At 42.4% G+C, this 25,595-nt stretch overlaps 1 protein-coding gene across 1 annotated transcript in view; it reads right to left on the reverse strand.

Moving 5' to 3' along the window:
• Positions 1–25,595, reverse strand: part of MED13L (mediator complex subunit 13L) — a 206,077-nt gene that overhangs the window by 163,574 nt on the left and 16,908 nt on the right. The window contains exon 2 of the mRNA XM_054392955.1: positions 23,390–23,627. Coding sequence (XP_054248930.1) covers positions 23,390–23,627 — 238 coding nt within the window. The remainder of the gene's footprint in view (positions 1–23,389; positions 23,628–25,595) is intronic.

Here is a 25,595-nt window from a genome sequence, read left to right on the forward strand (position 1 = left end):
AAAAAAAAAAAAGAGGGGAAAAAAGGGGACTATTTACAGCAGTGCTGTAGTCCTCTTTTTGCTCTGATGCTCCACTTAAATATTCTGGCTGCTTCAGCAGCCTAGTAAAACTGGCTTTTGTAGGCTGAACACAAAAAGCAAACAGGAGAGAAACTCGGCATTTTTCTCCCCTCAGCCAGAGCACACTGAAAAGAATGCAGTGTTTAAGCAAAGGCAGAGAGTCAGCTCATTATCAAGTACACAGCTGCTCCTACCTGGCATAAAGCAAAGGGGGAAAAAAAATATGCTATGAGTCATCAAATGCAGCTCCTAAATCTGGAAAACCCTTACAAAAATAAACTGCAGAGAAAACGCAATACAGATAAAAAAGATCAGTATTTCAGAACAAGAAGGAAAAAAAACCCAACAAAAATCAAACTATTTACAGTTTGAAAGGAAGAAGTTCTTTTGGCAAGGCAACACTAAATATGTCAGCTGCTTTAAACTACTTCTCTTCTTGTGGTTTGCTGTGGCAGAATGAGTGAAGAGATCTTCTACCGTGTTCTTTTTATATATCAGATACTGAAAGGGAGTGGGAAGGAGTCATTTCTAACTGAATTCAGACAATTTTTATTCCTTTCCATTATCAGCAGCACTTATCACCATCCACCTTCACCCACAACTCCAGATATTCCAGCATGAATTCAGCACAGCCTGGTCTGCACCACAGCTCCCGCGCTGTGCCGTGCTGCTTGCACCAGGAATCATCCAGCAGCTGGCTCAGCAGTGTCGGTTTTACACCCCCCTAGAAATGGGAAGAATCATCCCTCGTTCCCAATTTGGCAGACATCCTCCCAAACACACAACTGTTTGTGCATGCCCTCAAGCATACAAAGATCTGTTTGGCTGTGTTTGGGCAGAACAGCAAAGTCCTTACTTGTATAATTCCTCATCCATCTTAGCCAACAACCAATGCAACTCTAAGCTGTGAGTAACAGCACAAAAGAATTTGTAGTAAAAATACCCACAATTTTGCTTCTTCACACAACATATTGCTTGACATTTTGATCTTTCTTCACCTTCATTGTTAGCTTTATAGTTTCCCCTCGTTCTTTTGGGAGTCATTTCTGTAAGTCACACATAGAACCACAGTCACTGTTTGAACTGTAGTCATGGATTCATCAAATGGCTTAAGTCAGAAGAGACCTTAAAGACCATCCAGTTCCAACCCCCTGACATGGGCAGGGACACCCTTCCACTAGACCAGGTTGCTCAAGGTCTCATCTAACTTGGCTTTGAACACCTCCAGGGGGGAGGCATCCATGACATCCCTGGGCAACCTGTTCCAGTGTCTCACCACTCTCACTGTAAAGAATTTCTTCCTAATCTCCAGTCTAAAGCTGCCCTCCTCCAGCTTCAATCCATTCCTTCTCACCCTACAACTACAAGGCTTGTACTGTGATGGCCTTGCATTTCTTGATACTTAAGTAAAAAAGATCTGTGCTGCAAACTTCAAGCCAAGTGTAACTTTAGGGTGGGAGGTGTTCGCTGCTGTACCTGTGACCTTCCTGCATGCTTTGTTAAACTAGTTCTTACAAGTGGTAACTAAGCTCTAAAACACCTACATAACCACTTACACACAAGAGTCATTGCTGCCAACATCTTCTTAGCAACCCAAAATTGCATTTCCTTCAATTCTCCTAATAAGTATTTTTATCCAAAGTTCAAGCCTTGAAATTAAAACTATTTCTGAGGGGAAATGCATTGGGTTCAAAACCTGATCCCAAGTGCCACTTCCATTATAAGCTGCAAATCATCCCCCAAATGTGTTAGAAATGCCAGTGGAAAGTCCCCTTTACACTCAAGTCACCAGATCCCCTTCAAACTCCTGCAAGCCTAATCTAGTTTATACTCCCATATTTCTTTAGTCCTAATAGCAGTTACTAGAATTTTGCTTCAGGTTAATTTTAGGAGGAAGTCATTAGATTTACAATTAACATTCCAAAGTATTTCTTGTTTAACTTTCTCCCATTGCTAATCATTTACCCGGTCACAAAGCAAGTTCACTGTTTCATAAGCACACAAATCTATGCCTGATAGGTACTCAAGTAAACCAAGCAAGATTCATGTGCTCACAGCATTTAGCAGGCACAGAGAAAATGTCCATATTTTACAGGAAGCTTGTCAAGTTTCCAGCTTCCTTTCAAACTGCCCTTGTATTTCCAGTTCTTGCATTTCCAACCAGAAGTTGTTCAGCTTAAAATTCCTTTTGCTACCTCTTTCCTTGATGTCTGGACAGATTATCAGCAAGGAACAAGTTGCTACTGTCCTTACTGCTTGCCTGCACAGCAACCTACTAGAGCTCCCAGAACAGAATTCCCAGAGCAGACAAGAGACTGAGGCTTGCAGAGCAAAGAAGAGGACAAAGAGCAAGCAAGGAGGGCAGGCCCAGGAGGAGTGTCCTAGACCTCCATCTGCTATTGAAAGTAAAATCCAAATCCAAAATCATTGCTATACTAACAAAGGTACATAAATGCATTGTACAGAATGGTAAGAGGCTCTTGGCTCTTTGTGGTTTTTGTCTTACAAAGATTCCAGACAATCACAGAATCACAGAATATTGGGTTGGAAGTGACCTTAAAGTTCCTATCCATCTGCCATGGGCAGGGACACCTCCCCCTAGTCCAGGTTGCTCAAGGCCTCATCTAGCCTGGCCTTGAACACTTCTGGGGAAGGGGCGTCCACAACCTCCCTGGGCGACCTGTTCCAGTGTCTCCCCACCCTCACTGTAAAGAATTTCTTTCTTAATACCCATTATATTAGGTCTGGCAAACACAAGGAAGATTAGACTGGGCCATCTATAACCATACAAAAAAACCTGGCAAAATAGTAAGGATGCACTTGTAGTGACAAACCAAATGAAACTGTGGTGGTTTTATTTTAAAGAGATCCATAACTCCGATTAACTTTCTGGGCTCTTCTTCCAACAACTACAAATCTGCACGGAGAGAGCTCGGAAATTACCATCTCTGACTGTAAACTGCCCATTGTGGTTTAACAAAACACAGCTTAACTCCAAGATAGAAATGTTTCCATTCTGTCCTTTCTTAACATGCACTATTACAGTAAGGAAAATTAAAAGACATCACCTCCCTAACTGAATTCAGGGAGACAGCTGGAAAAAACAAAGATCTATACCACAGGGCCAAGCAAGGAATTGTGACAAAGCCAAGGATTTAATATACAAATGACAGCATCTAATAAATAGGCCAGCTGATCTTGCTTATGACAGGCTGAAAGAATTGGGGTGGTTCAGCATGGAGAGGAGAAGGCTCTGGTGAGACCTTAGAGCTGCATTTCAATATCCAAAAGGGACCTACAGAAAGGCTGGGGAGGGACTGTTCAGAAGAGCCTGCAGTGATAAGACAGGGGCAATGGTTTCAAACCAGAGCAGGGCAGATTTAGGTTGGACATCAGAAGGAATACCTTCACAGTGAGGGTGCTGAGACACTGGAACAGGCTGCCCAGGGATGTCATTCACGACCCTGTCCCTGGAGACATTCAAGATCAGACTCAATGCAGTCCTGGGCAGCCTGCTCTAGTTGGAGGTATCCCTGCTGAATACAGGAGGGTTGGATAAGATGACCTTTGAGGGTTCCTTCCACTGTAATGCAATGTGTGAATCATTCACAAAATATGGTGTCTAGAGATACCTTGCATGCCACATATTCCTAGCATTTAATATTACAAAAAGCCCCAAAAGATAAATCCACAAGCAAGTCTCTCAAAGGGTAGAGCCCTAGAGAAGGTTTTTACAGAGTCTGAGCTGGGAAAGGTTTACACATTCACACTGCTTTCTACTTCCTGAACGTGTTTACTTCGGTTGGTATTTTCCATTTCTGTTGCAACTCTTGTCACTTGAAACACTACAAAAGCAGCCGCACTGAAGTGTCAGTACAAAGCCAGAAAGAAAACAAGACAGAGCTCAGGAAGAACACAGCCAGTTCTGAGATCTGAAGACACCTGTACAAATACTGTTTTCTGAAGAAAAAAAAAAAAAACACAAACAACCAAACCCCCTCAAAACTTTTTCAAGTGAAGAATAACCTACTAAAAACATCTAGTCTTGTTCATTTTATTTTAGATGAAAACAAGGAAGTTCAAATGTGCTTCCACTGCACAGTAAAAGGCCTAGTTTGTCATCTCCAGTGATTTCTCTTAAGACAACATTCACCAAAAGAACAAATATTTAGTATTACTCAAAAGCAACAGTCACTGTTTAAAGCTGTTCTGTAAGACCAAAAAACTCTGTTAAAGCAGGCAGTGTTTATAACAAAAACATGCTTTTTATATCAGACAGTTTGTGCTAACTCTGCAACATTTACAGTTCAGTACACTCTGTACCCATGGTCCTTGCCAGAAATTCAGCACTCCAAAAGCATTTTCCTATTTGTTAACTATTTCTTCCAAAATAAAAGACTAATCACAGGATTACGAAATTCTCTCTACAAATATTTAGCAAGGAAGTCATTTGCCTAACAAAATCCAAGGAAAGACTCGTGTAAATATAATAACAACCAAATCATTTAAACTATGCAAATCATTCAATCTGATGGGTTTGTTTTAATCCAGAACAAGATGAAACCAACCATTACCACATTGCCCACAAGATGAAACCCAACAGCCAGTCCTAAAGGCTTCTTGTCTTTTACCAACTCTATTTCCTTTGACTAGGTAACATCCAAGAACCCTTTTACACCTTAATTCACTAGTGGTGCTCGTTTTTCCTTTTTTTCAGATTTAATATTGATGAAATGTTAAAATATTTAGCAACTTTAAAAGTGGAAGGTAGTTTCAGGAAGGGGCCAGGACCAGAGGCTGTTCCTCCCACACAGACGCAGCACTGATGTTGACAATTGTCTAGACTGGAAAAGAATTTTAGAATCATAGAATCAGTCAAGGTTGGAAGGGACCACAAGGATCATCCAGTTCCAACCCCCCTGCCATGGGCAGGGACACCTCACACTACATCAGGCTGGCCACAGCCTCATCCAGCCTGGCCTTAAACACCTCCAGGGATGGGGCCTCAAGCACCTCCCTGCACAACCCATTCCAGGCTCTCACCACTCTCATGGGGAAGAACTTCTTCCTCACGTCCAGCCTGAATCTCCCCACTTCCAGCTTTATTCCATTCCCCCCAGTCCTATCACTACCTGATAGCCTAAAAAGTCCCTCCCCAGCTTTCTTATAGGACCCCTTCAGATCCTGGAAGGCCACAAGAAGGTCACCTCAGAGCCTTCTCTTCTCCAGACTGAACAGCCCCAACTCTCTCAGTCTCTCCTCATAGCAGAGCAGCTCCAGCCCTCCGCTCATCCTGGTCACCCTTCTCTGAACACCTTCCAGCATGTCCAGATCCCTCTTGTAATAGGGGCTCCAGAACTGGATGCAGTACTCCAGATGGAGTCTCAGCAGAGCTGAGCAGAGGGGGAGAATCCCCTCCCTTGCCCTGCTGGCCACACTTCTCTTGATGCAGCCCAGGCTCTGCTTGGCTCTCTGGGCTGCAAGTGCTCACTGACAGCTCCTGTTGAGCTTCTCATCCCCCAGCACCCCCAAGTCCCTCTCCTCAGAGCTGCTCTCCAGCCAGTCCCTGCCCAGCCTGGATTTGTGCTTGGGATTGCCTGGACCCAGATGCAGGACCTTGCACTTGGTCTTGTTGAACCTCCTGAGGTTGGCTTGTGCCCAGCTCTCCAGCCTGTCCAGGTCCCTCTGGATGGATCCCTTCCCTCCAGCCTGTCTGCACCACACAGCTTGGTGCCATCAGCAAACTTGCTGAGGGTGCACTCAATGCCACTGCCCATGGCACTGACAAAGATGTTGAACAAGCCTGGTCCCAGGACTGAGCCCTGAGGGACTCCACTTGTCCCTGGCCTCCACTGGGACATGGAGCCATTGACAGCCACTCTTTGGGTGTGACCATCAAGCCAGTTCTTTATCCATCTTGTGGTCCACCCATCCAAGCCATGTGTCACCAGTTTGGAGACCAGGCTGTGGTGTGGGACAGTGTGGAAGGCTTTGCTCAGGTCCAGGTCAATGCCATCAGTTGCTCTCCCCTCATCTATTAATGTTGTGACCTCTTCATAGAAGGCCAACGCCCTGCCAAACCAGGATCACCTAGGACAGGTCACACAGGAATGTATCCAGATGGGTTTGGAAAGTCTCCAGACGAGGAGACTCCACAGCCTCTCTGGACAGCCTGCTCCAGGGCTCCAGCACCCTCACACCAAAGATATTTCTCCTCATGTTGAGGTGGAACTTCCTGGGTTGCAGCTCATCCCCATTGTTACACCACCAAAGAGAGCCTGGCACCTTCATCCTGACACCCACCCCTCAGATATTTATAGGCATTGATAAGGTCCCCTCTCAGCCTTCTCCTCTCCAGAATAAACAGCCCCAGATCTCTCAGTCTTTCTTCACAGGAGAGATGTTCAAGTCCCTTCATCATCCTTGTAGCCTCTATTGGACTCTCTCCAGTAGATCCCTGTCTCTCTTGACCTGGGGAGCCCAAAACTGGATACAATATTGCAGGTGTGGTCTCACCAGGTGTGACAGGGTAGAGGGAAATCCTCCCTAGACTTGCTAGACACACTTTTTGTGAAGCATTCAAGGATACCAATGGCCCTCTTGGCCATAGGACGTATTGCAAGCAGAACAGATCGTAGAGCATCGTGAAGGAAAGAGTGACAAAAAGAACAACCTACACATCTTCCACAGCTGCATTCTCTTCATACCTAGAAAGCATACCTGGAACACAAGGACCTTCAACATTTGTGTGCAATTTCCAGACACAAATGTCCACCTTAAGCCAACCCTACAGCTCAGAGCAATCGACAGACAATCAATTCAAGGCAGTCTAGGTTCCCTAGCTTTACTGTTGAACAGAGTCCAAGATGGAGCATCTCTCTTACACATTCAAACCGATACATGTAACACAAGTCCAAGTTGTCACAACAACTCATGTCCTGAGGGGCAAAAGCCACCAGGAGCTAAAGCCAGACACACGCTTTCCATAGACAAATCACAAACCAGATTCTCACATTAGTGTTTAGCAAGCATAGAAGACTGGGCAACTCTGGTCATCTCTTCTCAGGTATCAGTGCTCGTGGATGCTGAAGAGATTCCTTCAGACAGCAATGGAGTCAAAGTCAGGATCTCTGTTCCACATCCCTACTGTAACACATCCCAACCCCAAAGGATACAACAGGGGCTGAAGGGAAAGGTCACTGTTTAAAATAATTCAAAGCCATGAACGATGAACACAGCTGAAACAAACCTCTACAGAACCATCAACCCAACTGCTCTGATCTACTGAACTGCTTTAATTTCAGTTTTCAGGGTGTTGGCATTCTCTTAATTCCAGTGTTAGTTTTGGGCCTCTCACTACAAAAAGGACATTGAAGTGTTAGAGCATGTCCAGAGAAGGGCAGCAAAGCTGGTGAAGAGTTTAGAGAACAGGTCTGGTGAGGAGCAGCTGAGGGAACTGGGGCTGTTCAGACTGAAGAAGAGGAGGCTGAGGGGAGACTTCATTGCTCTCTACAACTCCCTGAAAGGAGGTTGCAGTGAGGTCTCTTTTCCCTAGTATCAGGTTATAGGACAAGAGGAAATGGCCTGAAATTGTGTCAGGGTTTAGTTTGAGATTAGGAAAAATTTCTTTGCTGCAAGAGTGGTCAGGCATTGGAACAGGCTGCCCAAGGAGGAGACACCATCCCTGGAGATGTTCAAGAAACCTGTGGGCATGGCACTTGGGGACACGGTTTAATGGCCATGGTGGTGTTGGGACAATGGTTGGACTTGTCCAACCCAAACAGTTCTATGATTCTCTTTCACTGAATTACTAACACAGGTATCACCTCTGAAAAACTTCTATCTACTTTCCCAAAGAGCTGATAATGTCATTTCTGCTCCAGATGATTGTGGCCCAGCACTTCTGTGTCTCACCCTCTTACTTTGGATACTGCACAGGGCAGCCCAGTTCTTCACAGAGCTTCCATTCAATAATCTGCCATTACACCAACCTAGCTGCAGGCTGTTTTGAAAGCTCCCTTTAGACAGTGGCCAGCTGCAACACTGAGCAGAAGCTACAACCCAAGTGATGGTAGATGGCATAAAGCTCAGGGAATCCAAAGCTTCTGTGTGTTTTAATCTGCTTGCAAAATCTCGCATTTCTGACATTCGATAGAGATTTACAACTGCAAATGCTCAACATGTGCCAGTGACAGAACTGAGACAATACCAAGTGCTCTGCTCCACACCAACAAGCATGGCACAGAAAGCTCCAGTCTCTGCTCTCTGAATGCACTCTGTATTCTTTTCTAATATAGTTACACAAAACATCTAACTCCTTCCACTTGCTTCAAACTCTCTATATTGAAAGGCTTTCTAGAAGTTACAGCTCATGGGATTTCAGGGACGTATTTTCTTGTATTTAATTCATAGTCTCATCCCCTATGTGGCATCAAACACACAGCAAGATACCTTTCTTAAGCACTGCTTTGTAGAGGTCTTTGTGTCATCATCCAACATTCTTAATCACATGAGGATTAGCATGAAAGCTTAGCTGGGAGTACTGTAAGCAAAAAGAAGGATACTGGCGATCTGCTATTTTGAAACAATTCCACAACACCCCTCCTGTTTCCCATTTGCCCCTGCTGCCAGAACACAGAAAGACAAGGTAAAGTGATAAGCAAACCAGCCTTAACTTCCACTGCCTGGTTACTGCACACAAAAGCAAGGATGGAGAACTCCCTCCTCCTCCTCGGTCTCACATCCTGGTTAACTCCTAAGTTATCTCCACTGAGGAAATTTAGATGGGGCAGCCAGGGGTAAATGTTAAATCCAAAAGGAGATCCCTTGGCTGAGGTACCTTCAGGATTCTGATCACAATTAGCTCAGCAGCTGTAAGTGTCCAAAGCAGGAATAGCCACAAGTATCACATATCCTTACAGCCACCCACTGAAGAGTGGACAAAATACTGTAAATAGCCAGGTGAGAGCTAGGGTACAGAGATGAGGTTCAACATTTAAGTAGAACTCCTCCATTCTATTAGCAAACAGGATACAAACAATTCCTTTTGTAAGGCAGGCAAACAAGCACACACGGTGACCTGTACTGGTTTCTTTACTGCCACAGAACTCAAAAGAACAGCGTTGAGGATGTGTCCATTGCTGTCATGGGTCCTACAAGTTGCTGTCCTTAAACCAAGGCTACTTAATGTGCACAGTGCTGCTACAGACCATCACAGAAAGCCTTCTGACAAATTGCTCAGACAACAAGAAAAATCATTGTAGAATACAATTATTCATTATAGAATCATAGAATCAGACAGGGTTGGAAGGGACCACAAGGATCAGCCAGTTCCAAACCCCCTGTCAAGGGCAGGGACACCTCACACTACATCAGGCTGGCCACAGCCTCATCCAGCCTGGCCTTAAACACCTCCAGGGATGGGGCCCCAACCACCTCCCTGGACAACCCATTCCAGGCTCTCTCCACTCTCATGGAGAGCAACTTCTTCCTCACTTCCATGCCAACAGGTTGATTCAAATGGTTATCTGGGATTAAGCAGTCACAATTCCACAAACTTCAGCATCTCTGTTGTCAAGCACAACATGCAAAATCCAGAAAAGTGGATCTGCTAACACATAGCTGCAAGCCAGAAGAGGAATGAAGAATCATAGCTCTAATGCATACAGATGAGCACTAATGCCAATTAAGAGAAGTTTGTTCTAGCAAAAAATGATGAGACAGTACAAAAACAAAAAAAACACCACAACCTTCTTACATGCTGATTACTTCAAAATGAATTAACAGAGGAGTTACAACTCGATGTCATATTGAATGCATTAAAAGCTTCACATCCACAGACCAATGCTTAAATAAAGAAGCAACAAGCTAACACAACCACTTCATTACAGCGATTACACAAACTCTCAATGGATTGCTGCTGAAGGCAAAACTGAATGCATAAACATGCCATACAGAATGGATGAAGTTCTGAACCCACTGAGCTGATGGCATGACACACTAAACACCTGGCCATCCCATTAAACACAAACACTCCTCTTCACATGACATAGTTACTACTTAAATCAGATGGGTAAGATGGCATCAGAAAAAAATAGTGAAGGTTTTAGCTGCAGGACAGAAGCCTCAGATTTTGTAAAGTCGCAGCAAAATGTGATACAGCCAAAGTAGAAACAGAGGAGTTGGAAGAAGAGCCAAGATCACTTATGCCCTTATGATAAAGGGCAACTAAGCTGGTGAAGGGTCTGAAGAACTGGTCTGGTGAGGAACAGCTGAGGAAAATGGGGTTGTTTAGTCTGGAAGAGTGGAGGCTGAGGGAGACATTCTGGTTCTCTGCAACTGCCTGAAAGGAGGTTGCAGTGAGGTGGGGGTTGATCTCTTCTGCATAGTATCAAGTGACAGAATGAGAACAAATGGCCTGACATTGTGCCAGGGAGGTTTAGGTTGGAGATTAGGAAATTTCTTTGCTGCAAGACTGGTCATGGACTGGAACAGGCTGCCCAGGAAGATGGTGAAGTTACCACCCCTAGAGGTGTTCAAGAAACGTGTGGCCATGGCACTTTGGGGTATGGTTTAATGGCCATGGTGGTGTTGGGTTGATGGTTGGACTGGATGATCTTAGAGGTCTTTTCCAACCCAAACAATTCTACGATTCTTTGCCACTGCCTGAGGTTGCATATCTGCTATTTCTGCTTTCAAATGCTGTGGACTGGTCTCTGAAAATGTCTGTACTGTGGCTGAGATTTGCTTTCACTAGACGCACTCCCAGGGGACCCCCCAGCCCATTAGTTACATAAACTGCTTCTATCGTCTTACCTCAGTAGGTCACCTAAATATATGCACCAAGATTTGAAAACTGCAGTGCCATCAAAGCACTTTTTCTAGAACAGAAGAGCTGACAATTTATAGGCTATTCACTTTTGCATGCTTTTATCAGGCTAGTTAGTTGAAAGAAAATGCACACATAATTACTTAATCCCATTAAAACAAAGACAAATGACAGGACAAAAGCACAGAGCTCAGCAGTTTGGGCAATGAAAGATTCCCAGCTCACATCATAATGAATCATGCAGCCTTATCAGTGTGCAGCTCCCTCCACATCCCCCTGTTATTTCAGCTAAATCAGCATCATGTTTCTTGTATATACCACTCAGCTCCATAAAATGCTATCTTTAATAATGAATAGCTACCAGAGATTTTCCAATCTTGGAGCAATCCAAGGTCTCTGCTTTTTTTGCTGCAGCGATTCCACGTCAGTTAAACTAAGGAACTGGATTCCAATGGAAATACTAAAAAGGCAGTTGCTTCCTCCATAATTTGGAGGGGACAGGGGAGCACAAGCAGGAAACCTACAGAAATATCAAGTGGTAATTTAGGGTTAGTTGTTTTTTTTTTGTTTTAATGTATCTGCCACAACCCCCCTACAGATTCTGTATTCTGGCTACAGTTTTGAGATGAGAAAGTTATTTTTAATTTCTATTCAGTGCATTACATTAACAGATAAAATGGAAACTGTACTCAGTGACTGAAGAGGGAAAGAAAAAGCAACCAACCATCTTTGCTAGAGAATATATAACACAGGTTTGCTGTAAGTTTACTTCTTGGGAAGAAGTAAGTAAAATAGCTGTAAAATCACAGAGAGAATTGAAAAAGTGAGCTCATGCTGATTCCCATTTAATTCAAAAAGTGACTTTCTCAAAGACAGTAATGTTTCTTTATATGTATTATACACATAATGTATCTATAACCATTATGACCTTGTGGTTAGACTGTTAACACAATAGTCTGAGCACTCTGAGAAGCTGCTAAAAGACAGAATCAGCCACACTAAAAGCTGACTCTGTGGCACAAAGCTGAGATAGCTGTCTAGGACAGGACATGCAGTAAGGAATGAAGAGGGCTTGTGTGCCATGTTTACTCACCAATCACACACATTTCATGGGCCTACTGAGGAACATTCAGAACAAGGCCAGGCAGGAACCCACACACCAAAAAGGGAGGTATTTGGAATTCAAGTACCATAGTGTGTCTCTTCTGAACCTAAGCAGTAATAGTCCCACAGGCAAAACATTTTTCTTCCCACTTTCCATGTCTTAAGTGTGGTTTACAGCAAAAGAATTAATAATAAAAAAGTATTGCTTACTACAGCCTGGTTTATTTAGGGAAAAAGCAAGGACTGGGAACAGGACACAACTGAGCAATAATTCCAGATCCATCTGGGACAGTGGCTATCTGTGTAGATGTTTTACATTTCAGATAGCTTCTCCAGGTACAACAACTCTCTAGAGAGACCCCTGAAACACATTGCTGTTTATTACCCTCAGCTTTAGGCTCTGTTTATTAGCTCCTGAACAAATTATTTCCCAAAGAAGGGGAAAGGGAACAGATGAGTGGGAACTCCTCCACTTGAGCTGGAAAGCTCTTCTGGGTATAAACTCTGGCTCTGATCTTGTGCAGTCTCAGACAGAGGATCTTACTTCAGCTGGAAGTACCAACAAGCTAGCAGAAAAGCAGCAGCAATGTATTGCCATCAGGACACAGCTTCACGTTTTTTAGTGTGGTTCTGTTAACCAGCCCAGCACCTCACTTATCCCAACCCTTTCTCACATTGCTGAATTACAGCAGTTCACCCCCAAATCTATAGTTACTGCACACACAACATCATATTTCAACATACTGCAATCTGTATCAAGAGCTATGGCTCCCCACATGAAGCTTACAGAGATGTTCAGGGCTATACACAGCCCAAAGGTGAAATGGCACAAAGGCTTCTATGGCTTGTCAGCCTTCAAACTGAACTGCACTCCTTTTCCCAGGAGGCAGAAGTGCCTCAGTCTCTTCCATTTCTTTTATTTCTTCTGAAGTGATTTTTACCATGAAAAGGAGCTAACTATTCACATGAGCAACTAAAGAGTTGCAGTATATATATTCCTTCCACTTACTACTGAAACATACAAGGAGAAAAGAACCACTTTACTTTCCAGGTGGTGAATAGCTGCCATCTTTTTCTTTTGCACCACCTCATTTTCATAATTGCTCTTACTATGTTGCAGCAGTAGAAAAAAAAAAAACAAACTTACTTTGCTTTTTAAAGAAAAAACAATTTCACACAACTGAGGGTTGCTGAGGATGGTAACAGAACCCCTGCCTTATTTTTAAGTCATTCAAAATACAATCCAATAAAAAATAAAAATAAGATCTTTCAATAAACCAATTGCATGCTAAAGTAAATCTACAAAACATTTGTCAGAAACATATTCCTCTTGATAAGCAGCCTTTAAAGTGGCAGAATTCCCAGGCACATTCAAGAATATCAGTGAAAAGAAGCAGGATCTTCACTGAAGCCTCTCAGATTCACAGATAGCATCAGGTTGGAAAGAACCCTGAAAGGTCATCTTGTCCAATGCTCCTGCAGTCAGCAGGGACACCTCCAATTTGAGCAGGCTGCCCAGGACCACACCAGGCCTGAGTTCACTATTCAATCCCAGCCCAGTGTTGCCCAATGTCACATCCACTGCTTAACCAGAGAACACCAATCAAATACAGAAGCCCTCCTTGCTTTATGGACACACTGCTTATTATCATGTTATTAGAAAGAGCATCTTGCTCATATAGGAGAGAGGAGGAAAAAAAAATGACAAGGGAGACAAAACCCACACTTCTCCCTCTCTCGCCTTGAGAACAGATTCCGGTGAATGTTGTTGACATATGTTGCACAGAATAAATTGTATTTAACTCCAAAGGGGCCAAGAGAGTTACATTCCACATCCCAACTGGTTACCCATAAACACACAAGTCTGTAAGCCCTCCCGTCTCCCCTGTAGGTACAGAAATCATTTTCTTACTTCCCGTCTCTTCAGAGCTTAAACAATATATAGGAAGTTCTTCAAGCCATTCAAGTAAAAAAAAAAAAACACAGGAATGTGATACTTTCATCATCTCTGATCTGAGGTTTCCCTCAGGTTTCGGCTGTAACAAACGTATTGCTTATGTTTCAGAAAAGACAGAACAAGAGCAGTATGAAGCAAGTGGAACTATGAAAGAAGAAATGTTTTCTTTAAAAAGAGAGATTTATCTCCTGGAATGCTGCTTAGAAACTGCCACCTTCTATTTTTCCTTCTGAGACCAGGTCTATTAATATACACTCTCATACAGCACACTTCTGAAATGTCAGGTGCTAACTTAGCCTTATTATTTGCTACTATCTGCCCACCCATTTATTATACAAATCAAATCATACACTCCAGGTTGACCTCATGGCTCATTGTCTATTTCAAAGCAAAACAGGCCCCAGAATTTTGTGGAAACACCAGAGGAAAACAGAAATAAGGACTGCAAAGGTCTTTTAGCAGGAATGCCTGTTTGAAGGCCACAGCTTTTGCATGCAGATGCAGGTACTTCAGGCTGTAGCAATAGGGCACTAAGGCAAACTCCCCAGTTCATCTGTGCTGGGTCACAGGATTAGCAGTGGTCTCATTCCAAGTCAAAATAGCAGGTGGTTAAAGGCAGACAAAGTAAGCTGAGGGCTGTGATGCTCCACATCTTGACACCCTCTGAAACTGAAACAGTGACTTATCTCACACCAGCCTGTACCTGAACTAAGAGAATACAAAGACAATTCAAGTGCATTTGAGGACCAAATGGCATATATCAGTCAATTTTCTGACCTCAGACACACTGCACAGGTAGCTTTGGTACAAGTTATGCTTATACTGCTCAGCTGAACACAAAAACACTTTCAAGTGTGGTTTAGATGAAGGAGAACACAAAAGCATTTCAGCAGCCTGCCTTTCCTCTAGCATATGCTTCCTTCAAATCACTTAAATGCTAAAAAGAAAAATCAATTCAACACTGTTTCACTGGAAGTTCAAGTTCTAGCTGTCACCATGCAAATGACTGCAACACAGTTTGGGTTTTTAAATAAGGAACTAATATTTAACTAATGGCAGAACTTCCCCCTTTGCTTTCCCTATTCAAACCTACAACTCCCACAGGCAAAGAGCAAAGGTAAAAATTCAACTTAATTTTCATTACCATTTCAATTCTTTGTGTGCCTTCTTACCCTCTGTACGGCTGAGGAACCAGCCAAGTGTTGGTTAATCCAAGACAGGTATGACTTTGAGCAACCTGATCTAATGGAAGGTGTCCCTGCCCAAGGCAAGGGGGTTGGAACTAGATGATCTTTAAGGTCCCTTCCAACCCAAACCAATCTGTGATTCTTAATCTGTTCCACATACTACAGCTCAACTGCTGTTGCACTTCTCCTTCAAACTCCAGGCAAGAATAGATTTTTGTGTGCACATTTACAGCATGCTAGTTTGGAAATGACACAGGATGACTTCAGCATGCCCTGTAGCTTCAAAAAGACATTAGGAAGCATTTCATGTTGCAAAACTCTCATTCTCAGTGCACCACAATGCTTGGAAGAAGCTCAATTCAGATTAGGCATTTGGAAGACATTCTTCCCCACAAGGGGAAGGCACCGGAACAGGTTACCCAGAGGAGTTGTGGAGCCTCCAAGTCTGCTCAAAGCCAGGCTGGATGCAGACTTGAGCAACCTGGTCTAGAGAAGGTGCCCCTGTGCATGGCAGGGGGGCTAGAACTGGATGATCTTTAAGGTCCCTTCCAACCCAAACCATTGCCTGATTCTCACATTTCATGGCTGATCACTGACACACTGAGCACTCTTCAAATTGCCATCTGTATGTGTTTCTGGGTACCCAAGGCACTTTAAACACAGAGCACTGTCAAACCCTTCCAGAAGTGTATCATTCAGTCCACTTAAAATAGAACTAGTCCCAGAATTAGGGTACAGGGATTTTGTATCAGGAGTTACAACCTGTAATAGGAACATTAAAATAAGGTAACTCTCAAGTAATGGAAAATCCACCTCTCACCAGAGAAACGATGGGTTAACTCCAGCCACCTTCTAAGGTTTCTATTTGTGTAAGTCACTCCAAGTTCATTAATTATTCTCCAAATGGCATTAAGAAAATGCAATTGTGTTCGACAGTTTTTTGATTATTATTCTTTGAAGGTGGCATTTCATCTACTTTTAAAGATTAAATGTACCACTGGAGCTTACCCTGTGTTCTTAGGATTACTTGCTAGATGAAAATACAAACATCAGTAATGAGCTCTATTAATGCAGATTTCACTTGGAGCTAACTTAGATTTACTTCACACAGTTAAGTGAGTTCATTTCACTGGGAAAAAAAAGATTCCCTGAAGCAAAAAAAAAAAAAAAAAAAAATCAAAAAAACACACACACACAAAAAAAACCCCAAAAAAATAAACTACTGTGGATGATATTGCCCAACACATTGCTGAAAAATAAATTCTCCTGATTGGATTTTTTTTCATTTCCCCCCCCCCATGCAGCACTTCTAAAAATACAATCTTTTAACGATTGTTTAATTTTCATATAACTGGAATATAAATCCTTTACATTCTGCTTTGCTGCAGCTGCAGGAGAATGTCTCATTTTTCACGGAAAAAACCTAATTACGTGGTTCACTGAGTTGCCTGTGGTAACACATCAATTTTATTTACATTCAAAAGTTGGAGTTCAGTTTGGTCTCAATATTCTAGTTAACTCCAAGCACGTTTTATACAATAGTTTTCTCCAATTCATTAGGAATACCTCACTCTAGCTTTCACTTGAGAAAACTTCTGAGCTATACCGGTCTTGGTTTGGATTTCCAGCACCTTCTGATCGCTCTCACTTCTGTGGCACCCTAAACATATAGGGTTTGCTAGGAGCTCCAGCATGCAAAAGAATCAGTTGACAGTCCCTGCAGAATGCAGCCACTAATGTTTCACAATGGATGCCAACTCCTTTTCCCCACAAACAACAGACAAATATTAACTACTGTGTGGCCAATAAAAGATTAATTACTCAGCATTTCAACTATTCCCATTGAACTAAGCTTCTATTTTGAAAGCAGAAAGAGGGAAAAGGACAGTATCCAGTAGAGAATTTCTTGGCTTTACCTCCCATCAGCGTCTTTCCTTCAAACTATTTTCAGAATTAACAATAAAACCTCCAAATAGGAAAACATTTAGATGTCATTTATCAGGAGATTCAGAAAGGAAAGAAAAAGAAAAAAGAAAGCCTTAGGCTCGCTCACACATGGCCCTTAGGTAATTTCTCTTTTTTGAGTGTGTGTTACCTTTTAGACTGCAAGCTGTAAAAAGGGAGACAAAATGCAGCATGTTAGAATGGTGCTTCACTGACTAGAACTGATAATGAATTCATGAGTGCCACATGTATTCATCTGCTACTGCTCTGAGCACTCAGATTCGCTGTCAGTGAAGAGAGAAAACCCACTGAAGAACAGAAGGATTAAGGAAAAGGTAAGAGCATCCTGACTTGTAGACTCAGATGTGATTTTTTTTTTTAACAACTCACCCCCTCCTTCCCTATAATCCTGCAGTAAAATAGAAGATGTTGGGGTGGTGGGAAGAATATTTGCTAAAAAAAGAAAACTAAATAAAATGAAGACATCTTGCCCAGATACAATAAGGCTCTTGTCAACTTGGTGTGTATAAAAGGAGTTGGCATTTTCCCATGAAGCAATTCCTTAATCCCAAATGATGGCATAATAACCTCATTTAATATGCCTCCTTAAAAGAAAAAGTTTATTTGTCTAAGCTGAACTTCAACTGGCAAGCTCCGGACACCAATTAACAGTGTCAAATATAAGGGTCACAGAACAATTCTGTGAGCTGAGAAAGTATGAATTCAGTCCCAAACCCTATCTTCCTTCCAAAAGGTTGTCAGAGTTTAACTTTGTTTTCATGGCTTTGCAAATAGTCTATGCTAGGCAATTAAGAAAATGCAAACTGCTCACATTATTGAAAGTAATCAACCCACAAACAGACTTCTCAGGAACTTAATATTCCAATAAAGTCTTCTGTCATATGAACCTACTTGCTAATTCCACTCTTAACTCAAGAACCAGCAATTAACCATTTTCAGATTTTGCTTCAAGTTATTAATAAGTGGTACTCAGCTGCTCGATATTCATAGCTGCTTGTGCAGCTTTCAAAAAGGCTCCAAACTTCAGCTCCTGGGAGCTTCCTTTCAGTCCTTGCTCACAAACTGCTCTTCCATGTATTAGCTGGGCCCATTCTAAGCACCTCTGAGCACAACAGCAGTGATGGGTTTTATGTAGCTACCTCGAGTATATAAAAAGCAAAATGCTGTAATACACATTCCATGCCCATACACCCTTCCACTAAACCTACCAAAGCAGGAAACAAGAGATAAACATTTCAAGGAAGTATCCTTGCTGGCCAAAAGAGCAGTTTGAGGAGCAAAACGCTGACGCCTTCCCCACTTTCATCACCGTGGAATGAAAGATTCAAGAGCCCTTCCATTCCAAGCTATACCAGGAATCTGTACATCCATTTCACAGGCAGGGGTGCTTATTCTGGATTTTACACATTGCTTCATACACTTAAAATATGGTTTCTCAACAGACAGGAACATCTCCTCATGCAATGATTAACATCTCTCGCCACACAGCAGCTAGGAGTGTATTTTGTGCCTCCCCAAAGAGCTCCCAAATCTGTACAGCTGCAGTAAATAAAGCATAGTACCTTCAAAGAATCTTCAAGAGTTGGCTTTCAATTTAAATGGAAAGTAAAAGAGACTTTTCACTCCTCCCTTATCCTTTATACGTTTGCAGAACCATAAACCATTCATTCCCCCCCCTCAAAATGCAGGTTTTCCATGATTGTTTTTTAAATCCTTAATAAATGCTGAAAAAAACCCCAACCATCTAGTTAATATTTCCAGGGTACAATTTTACTTCATTAGAAGGCTTAACTGATCAAATAAACTTTTAAGTATGGAAGTTAACAAGTAAGCATGATGAACCCTGCCTAGCTGTAATAAAAATACCTAAAATGAGCTCTGGCAAATTATTCCTCTCAGGAAACATCCTTCAAAACACAGCTAGCATGCTCCGTGTTCCCCTAGGTGAAAATCTGCCCATCAGCGATTTGCAGATAGGGAAACAACAGCAGAAATTAAGTCTGGGCCACAACTATATGGTCTGATGTAGACACTTTACAAAAAGTCCCTCCCACAGCTAACTTTTGCTCCTCTCACCATATATCAGCAAGAGGGTTACAACTGCCTCAACCCAATATGCCAGGAATTCATAAGCACAAGTGAACTGAAGCTCCACAGTTTTTAAATTTAACAAGCTGATAAGTTCTGTGACTACCACAATCATCTCTCAGGAAATACTTACCTAATTATTTCAAGATATTCTATTCTTCATAAGAGTTTCCATAAGAATCATGGAATTGTTTGGGTTGGGAAAGCCTTCTAAGATCACCAAGTTCAACCAGCAACCCAATACCACCACGGCTATTAAACCATGTCCCCAAGTGCCATTGTTTGAACTGTCAGATATAAATGTTCTTCGCAAAAGTTTTGCTTATAATCTGTGGAATGCACCAGGGTACAAGGCAGAGGGAGAAAAGAAAGATCCCAAGAGTCAAGTATAAACTCTGTGTTGCTCCAGATGGTATTTGGTCACCAAAAGCAAATGCCATCACTCCAACTTGCAAATCTACAACTTTGCTGTCAAAAAACCTGCCAACAGTAGGACATTACCTCCTCTCCCCTCCATTTCTTCTGTAAAATTTACCAAAAACAGTTGTTCTGGGGAAAGGTAGAGCAGCTGTAGCACTTGCCAAACTTCTTCATTCTGTGCTATCATTAAATAGTATTTATCCTTGAGAAAACAAAGCTTCCACAAACTAAACCCCTCCCAACTCTTTCAGACTTGTAAAATCACTCTTTTTTTTTTTTTTTTCCCCTCCCACTCAGTGACCCTACACAAGTAGCTTTTCGCACTTGGGACAAAATAAAGCTGTCCTGTCTTTCTTCAGACTTAAAATCCAGTCATAATAAAACCCAGAAGACAAGAGCTGGGGCTGGCAGGGAAAAGCAGTGTAGGAGTAAGTGCCGGAGACACACCTATGCAATTCACAGCTGCCTAGCTAAGCTGAACTTATCGAGAGCTGTTCTACAAATAGTTGTTTTTACTTAAGCTCCCATGACAGCATTTAATTATCCACACAGTTTTGGAAAGCTACTACCTAAACAACTGGTCCTCATACCTCCTGATTGTAACTAAGTTGTTTTCCTTATGGCTTTTTGAAATTCTTTTATTAAAGGCAGATTGTTGTTTCCAAAATCATCCATCCTGAATGTTACAAAGATAAGGCAACCCACACTGTTCCTATACACGAATTAGTGTTTCTGAAAGACAAGCCTCAGTTTGGACTTCTCATTTATTGAATCAAAGTACTAAATGTCAGACAGCATTGTTTGAGTGACAGTGCTCTTCAGAAATAAATCAGTAATTCTACTTTGGACTTGAATGAATAAAAGGTAAAGACTTAAAATTAAGTTGCTCCTGGTTTTGGGGGGGGGTTTTGCTCGTTTGTTTTTTTCTTTTGTACCCTAATGAAAACTTCACTTTTAAAGCACAAGACCTAGGCAAGAAAAGGGAAATCCAAACCATTGAGCAACTTCATACTTGGTAAGTATTCAGGATCTTATTAAGAGCCATTATTTCCTACAGTTCATACAGCTCAAAAGATAGAATCTGTAAAACTGAAAATGTTTGGGATAGACTCAGTCTCCCGTTCGGATGCACAGTGTCAGATTTCTGGGACTCGTGCTCCTAACCATGTGAGTACAAACAAAGCCCTGGCCACTGACCTCTAAGGTACTGACCACAGTGACAACCCAGCCCATAGGAAGAGGATTTAAAGCCAATGCAGCTTATTTCCTGACTAGGTTATACCAAAACAAAGAGCTTGCTGTGGTGGCTCAGCTGACAGGCAAGGAAATGACTGTGCTTCAGGAACTTACTTTTCTGTTTGTATGGCCCCATGCAAAGCCCTTTATATTTTACAGAGCAAGGAAACTCATTTCACCTACCAAATATTTCATTACTGAGGTCTGCTTATCATGAAAAACAAAAATAACCTCATTTCTTCTGCCCTGCTGCTGCATGAAACATTGAGCACAGTGTCCTCTGTCATACTTCAAAGGATCCATATACATAAGTGCCTCATTCTAGCAGAATTTTATGGTCAATATTTTGTCAATAGTGGTGTTTGAACTCAAAAAAGTTACTGAACAGAGCAAGACAGCTCTATCAGCTGTGGAATTTATAACAGTGGTATAATATACATCACTGAACTATTACACAGTAAGTCACCACAAGCATTTCCATGTAGAACAAGTAAACCTATCATTAGATGCTCTACACACATAACAGAACTCCAAAACCTGCAGTAGGGGAGCAGAAACTGAGTTTACCTCCGTAATTGTTATAGGCTCGTGACAGTCAGCAGCAGCATTTTCCATCTTTCAGTGGAGTTCATCCCTTTAAGTGAGTTACACACAGACCTCCTTTCCCAACTTCACCTCTTCATATCCCTCTGCACAGCCTTTTTCTTTCAGACATTCTAACTTTAACGTGAGAGAGCACTGCCAAGAAGGATCACTCCATGATGGTGCTGTTCTACCAGAGCAGACCTCTCCTCAGCAGAGCTGGCTGCAGGGTTGTGAAGCACAGTGTGCTCATACTATCACCAGTGTGACACCACTGCTGTTAGAAAACAGTGCTCTTGCACACACTTTTCAGATTTCATTCCACTCCAAAACCATGCTGAAGGCTCCAGCCCAAATGCTTCATAAAATTTTGGACCAGGAAAAAACAAACAAACAAACAAAAAAAACCCCAACACCCTATGTCAAACTGACTCTGTTCTCTATTTGTTCCACTCTGTCCCACACCAGATTTGAGCAGGCTCAGCTATTCATACACTGAAGTGTTTTCCCATACCATTATCACTGGAAGCAGCATCTGTATTGTGGCAACCAACATGTTAGATATAAATAAGGTACATGAATTTACACCAGAAAGAGAAGCTCTCACCTGCAACCCCCCTCAAATAAAAAGACACTTAAGTCCCATATACTGCATTTGAAATAATAAATCCAGTTTATTTCACAAAGAAAAAAGCATGTATTATTAAAGCTTTGCTGGGTAAGTAGAAATATTACCCATGCCTTCATTCAAAACAGGTGCCTCATCAAAAATTGATGTCAGTGGAATGGCTTGGTGCAGCACTTCTGAGCCATCCCTTTAATTATAGATGATCACACAGCTACCTGCATGGCATCTACCTGAAGACAGCCAGTGTTTAAATCTGTGATTTCACAGGCTATATTGAGAAATAAAAAAGCTGGCCTGCATCAAAGTATGATGGCTCTAACGGTCTGAAGAGAGGTGGCTACAACAGGATAACAGGTGAAGATCCTAACAGAGCATAACCCAGGACCAAAGCAGCTTGGGACAGAGGTGGGGGGATGAAGGACAGCTGACAAATACAATATTCTATACACCTGAGCAGGCATACAAAGTTTTCTACCCTGTAAACAGGAGCTCTAAATGCTACCAGGATGAAAAGTTCACAAAACCCAAAGAATGAATCCTTATTATCGAGGTGTGAGGGTAATTATTATTATTACTGCATGATTAGTGAACTTTGCTTTCATCCAACACAAGGGGTTAAAAACAAGAGACAAGAATTCATGCAGTCTAACAAAATACCTTCTAAAAGCTAAAGCTGTCAGGTAAACTAGGTCTACTCATTGTTGAAAAGGATAGTCACAGCCAGAAAGGATTGCCGCAGATAGTGTGCTTCGTTCTATAATTTTAATGCTACCCATTATGGAGACACTGAGGGCAATCAAGCTGCATAAAACATACTAATCACACAAACGTATCACTGTCACCTTTGTCCTACCTTCCCCTTCCTTCCTTTTATTACATTGATTTGTTGCAACTTGCCTCTGTTTACACTCTAATCCTGTGGCATGACCAATGTGGCAAGTTCTGACCTTGCAGATTGACCCATGGGGGCACAGAGTTCACCTAACTCTGAGCAGAGGTGTTTTCTTCCATCCACTACCACTCTGCACCAAAGTTTGTTTTTTTAAGTATTATCAGCTGAACTAGAATTTACTCCTATTTCACAGCAGAGCTGAGATTTCACAAAACCCTAAAGAACGTTGTTGGATACAGTCAGGTCCTCAGTTCTTTCAGGCTTGATTTTGCATTTAATCTGCAGATAGTTTGCAGCAGCAAAACCACATTCACAAGTTTTCTTTAGGTCTTAATGCATAAATTGTGAGAAACTCACATATGGCAGCAAGTTAAAGGTTTTAGTGACAAAGTTCTTTCGACTGGAAAAAAGAATCTAGAGAGAAAGCCAGAGAGTCACTTACTGTGCAGCTCCCGATGTATCACATCTACGAGGTTGGGTTCATCTCCCCACCAGAATATCCACAGCTCCTTACAATCCGGTTTGACGTCACGACGCCACACACACAGCAGGTTGGCCTGCAAGCAGCGGATGAAGCTGAGCAGAATGGGATCATCCTGCGCTGGGGCTGAAATGATGGGGCCACAGTCCCCATGACCTTCGAAATTGTACCTACGCCATTTGATGCCCGTCAGTTCAGCCTGTGGGAAACAAAAATAAAAGCCATTAAGTCACTACTTAAACTTACAGACCTAGCAATAGCTTATTTCCTTCTCATGGTCTCCTTCTCTTAGCATTTAGCTCCAAGCAGCTGAAGTTAAAGACTCCTCCGATTCCCAAACTCTCCTCTTTTCCTCCTCAAGGTAAAAGGAAAGCAACTTTAGAAACAGCATTGCACACAACAGCACTATCTTAGCCCTGCATTTTGTTTTTTCACCACAACCTGACTCATTTTTCAGTGGTACCCAGTAATAGGACAAGGAACAATAAGGATAAGCTGGAACCCAGGAAATTCCACCTGAACATGAGGCGTGAAGGTGCCGGAGCCCTGGAGCAGGCTGCCCAGAGAACTTGTGCAGTATCCTTCTCTGGAGAGATTATAAACCCACCTAGATGCATTCCTGCGTGACCTACCCTTGGTGACTCTGCTCTGGCAGTGAAGTTGAACTTGATGGTCTCCAGAGGTCCCTCCCAGCCTCCACCGTTCTAAGATTTCCAGCTGATTAATTCATTTCTAACCTTACTATTCTCTTTTTCTAATCTTACAAATGAGAAGAAAAACAAACAAACAAGGCCCATTGCCTACTGCTCAGGAGTTCAGTGTCAGCCCAAACTTTCCAGGTCACAAACAGAACAGGACTTAAGCAAACAAAGTGGCTTACTGAAAATGATGAAATACAGTGAAGTGTTGGGATGGTACAGGTTTACCACACATACTTCTTAATTTGTTCTAATGAACAAACACAGAATAAGGGCAACTGTCATTTGCTATCTCTCAACCAGACAGAATTCTCTTATTGACCATTAAAGCAGAATAAAACGAACAGGGAAATGGCTACTCGGACTTTTGGGAAGGATCTTGCCTCTACACATGGTAGAAGTCCAAAGAAGTGTAGGTGTCTCAGTGCAGAGTAATGTGAATGAACAACTGCCAGGGAAGAAGTTGACAAAGCACTGAAACCATTAAGGAGCTGGCAGCTTGAACCAGGTCAGCATGGCAGTGTTTTGTTTTTTTTCTCTTTTCACTTTTAATAGCAGATACTCAGAACTACTACACTCAGTTTCTCCCATCTCTCTAATGTCCAGATTGCTGCTTTTTTATGCATTTCTATCACCCTTCCCATCATACTCTTCCTCTGCCCTCTCCAGCCGGCTTCCTGCCTTCCCCCTCCTACTTTTCCCTCCGCTCCCAGTCTGCCCCATGACTAGTGCTGCATCCTCCTCTTTCTCCACCTTCCTTGCTTCTGGGAGCCTGCCCAGGCCACAGGGGGACTGCTCCTGTGGCCTTTAGTGTAGTTAGCCAAAGTACCATTACTAACCAACGGAGTAGTATGTATACACTCTGTTCAGGGGGCTTGGACTCTGGTTTCTAACCCATGTTGCCACATTCTCACTGCTGTTCCCACTGACAGTATTCAAACCCTCACTTTCCTGCTCAGCAGCAGCCAGCACACTCAGCTATAAAGTGGTCCTACAGGAAAAGCCAGCTGGACTACAGCAGCAAGCTGCAAAAACTGCAATACAGCATCTGCACCTTTCATTGCCAGGGAGAAGGGGAAAGGCACAGCAGTGGACATGATAGCTGCAGCAGTGTCCATCCCCTGCTCTTGCCCCCCGCCAATAAATTAAGCTGTATCTAAACAGTAAACAGTCTATATATACTATCCAGAGAAAGGAAAGTATCAAGATAAAAAAGGTTAAGTTTTTACCCCTAAACAAAACAAAAGACTTGCAAATCTTGTATTCCTGTGTTCATCATCTGCACAAGGCCATTTAATCTACTAGCCTACACTGCTCCTCCAAACCCCACACTACCTGTCACACACTGAAGGATCTCCCTTTCCAAGCCCACAAACATAGCTCACTTAAAAGTTTAAAGTTTAAGGTTCACTTCGTTCACCACAGTAACTTGTTTCAGAGCTAGCTGAGGAGCTAAAAGGTGATGCTTA

This window comes from Indicator indicator, chromosome 26 (assembly GCF_027791375.1).
Source record: "Indicator indicator isolate 239-I01 chromosome 26, UM_Iind_1.1, whole genome shotgun sequence".
Taxonomy (NCBI): Eukaryota; Metazoa; Chordata; class Aves; order Piciformes; family Indicatoridae; genus Indicator; species Indicator indicator.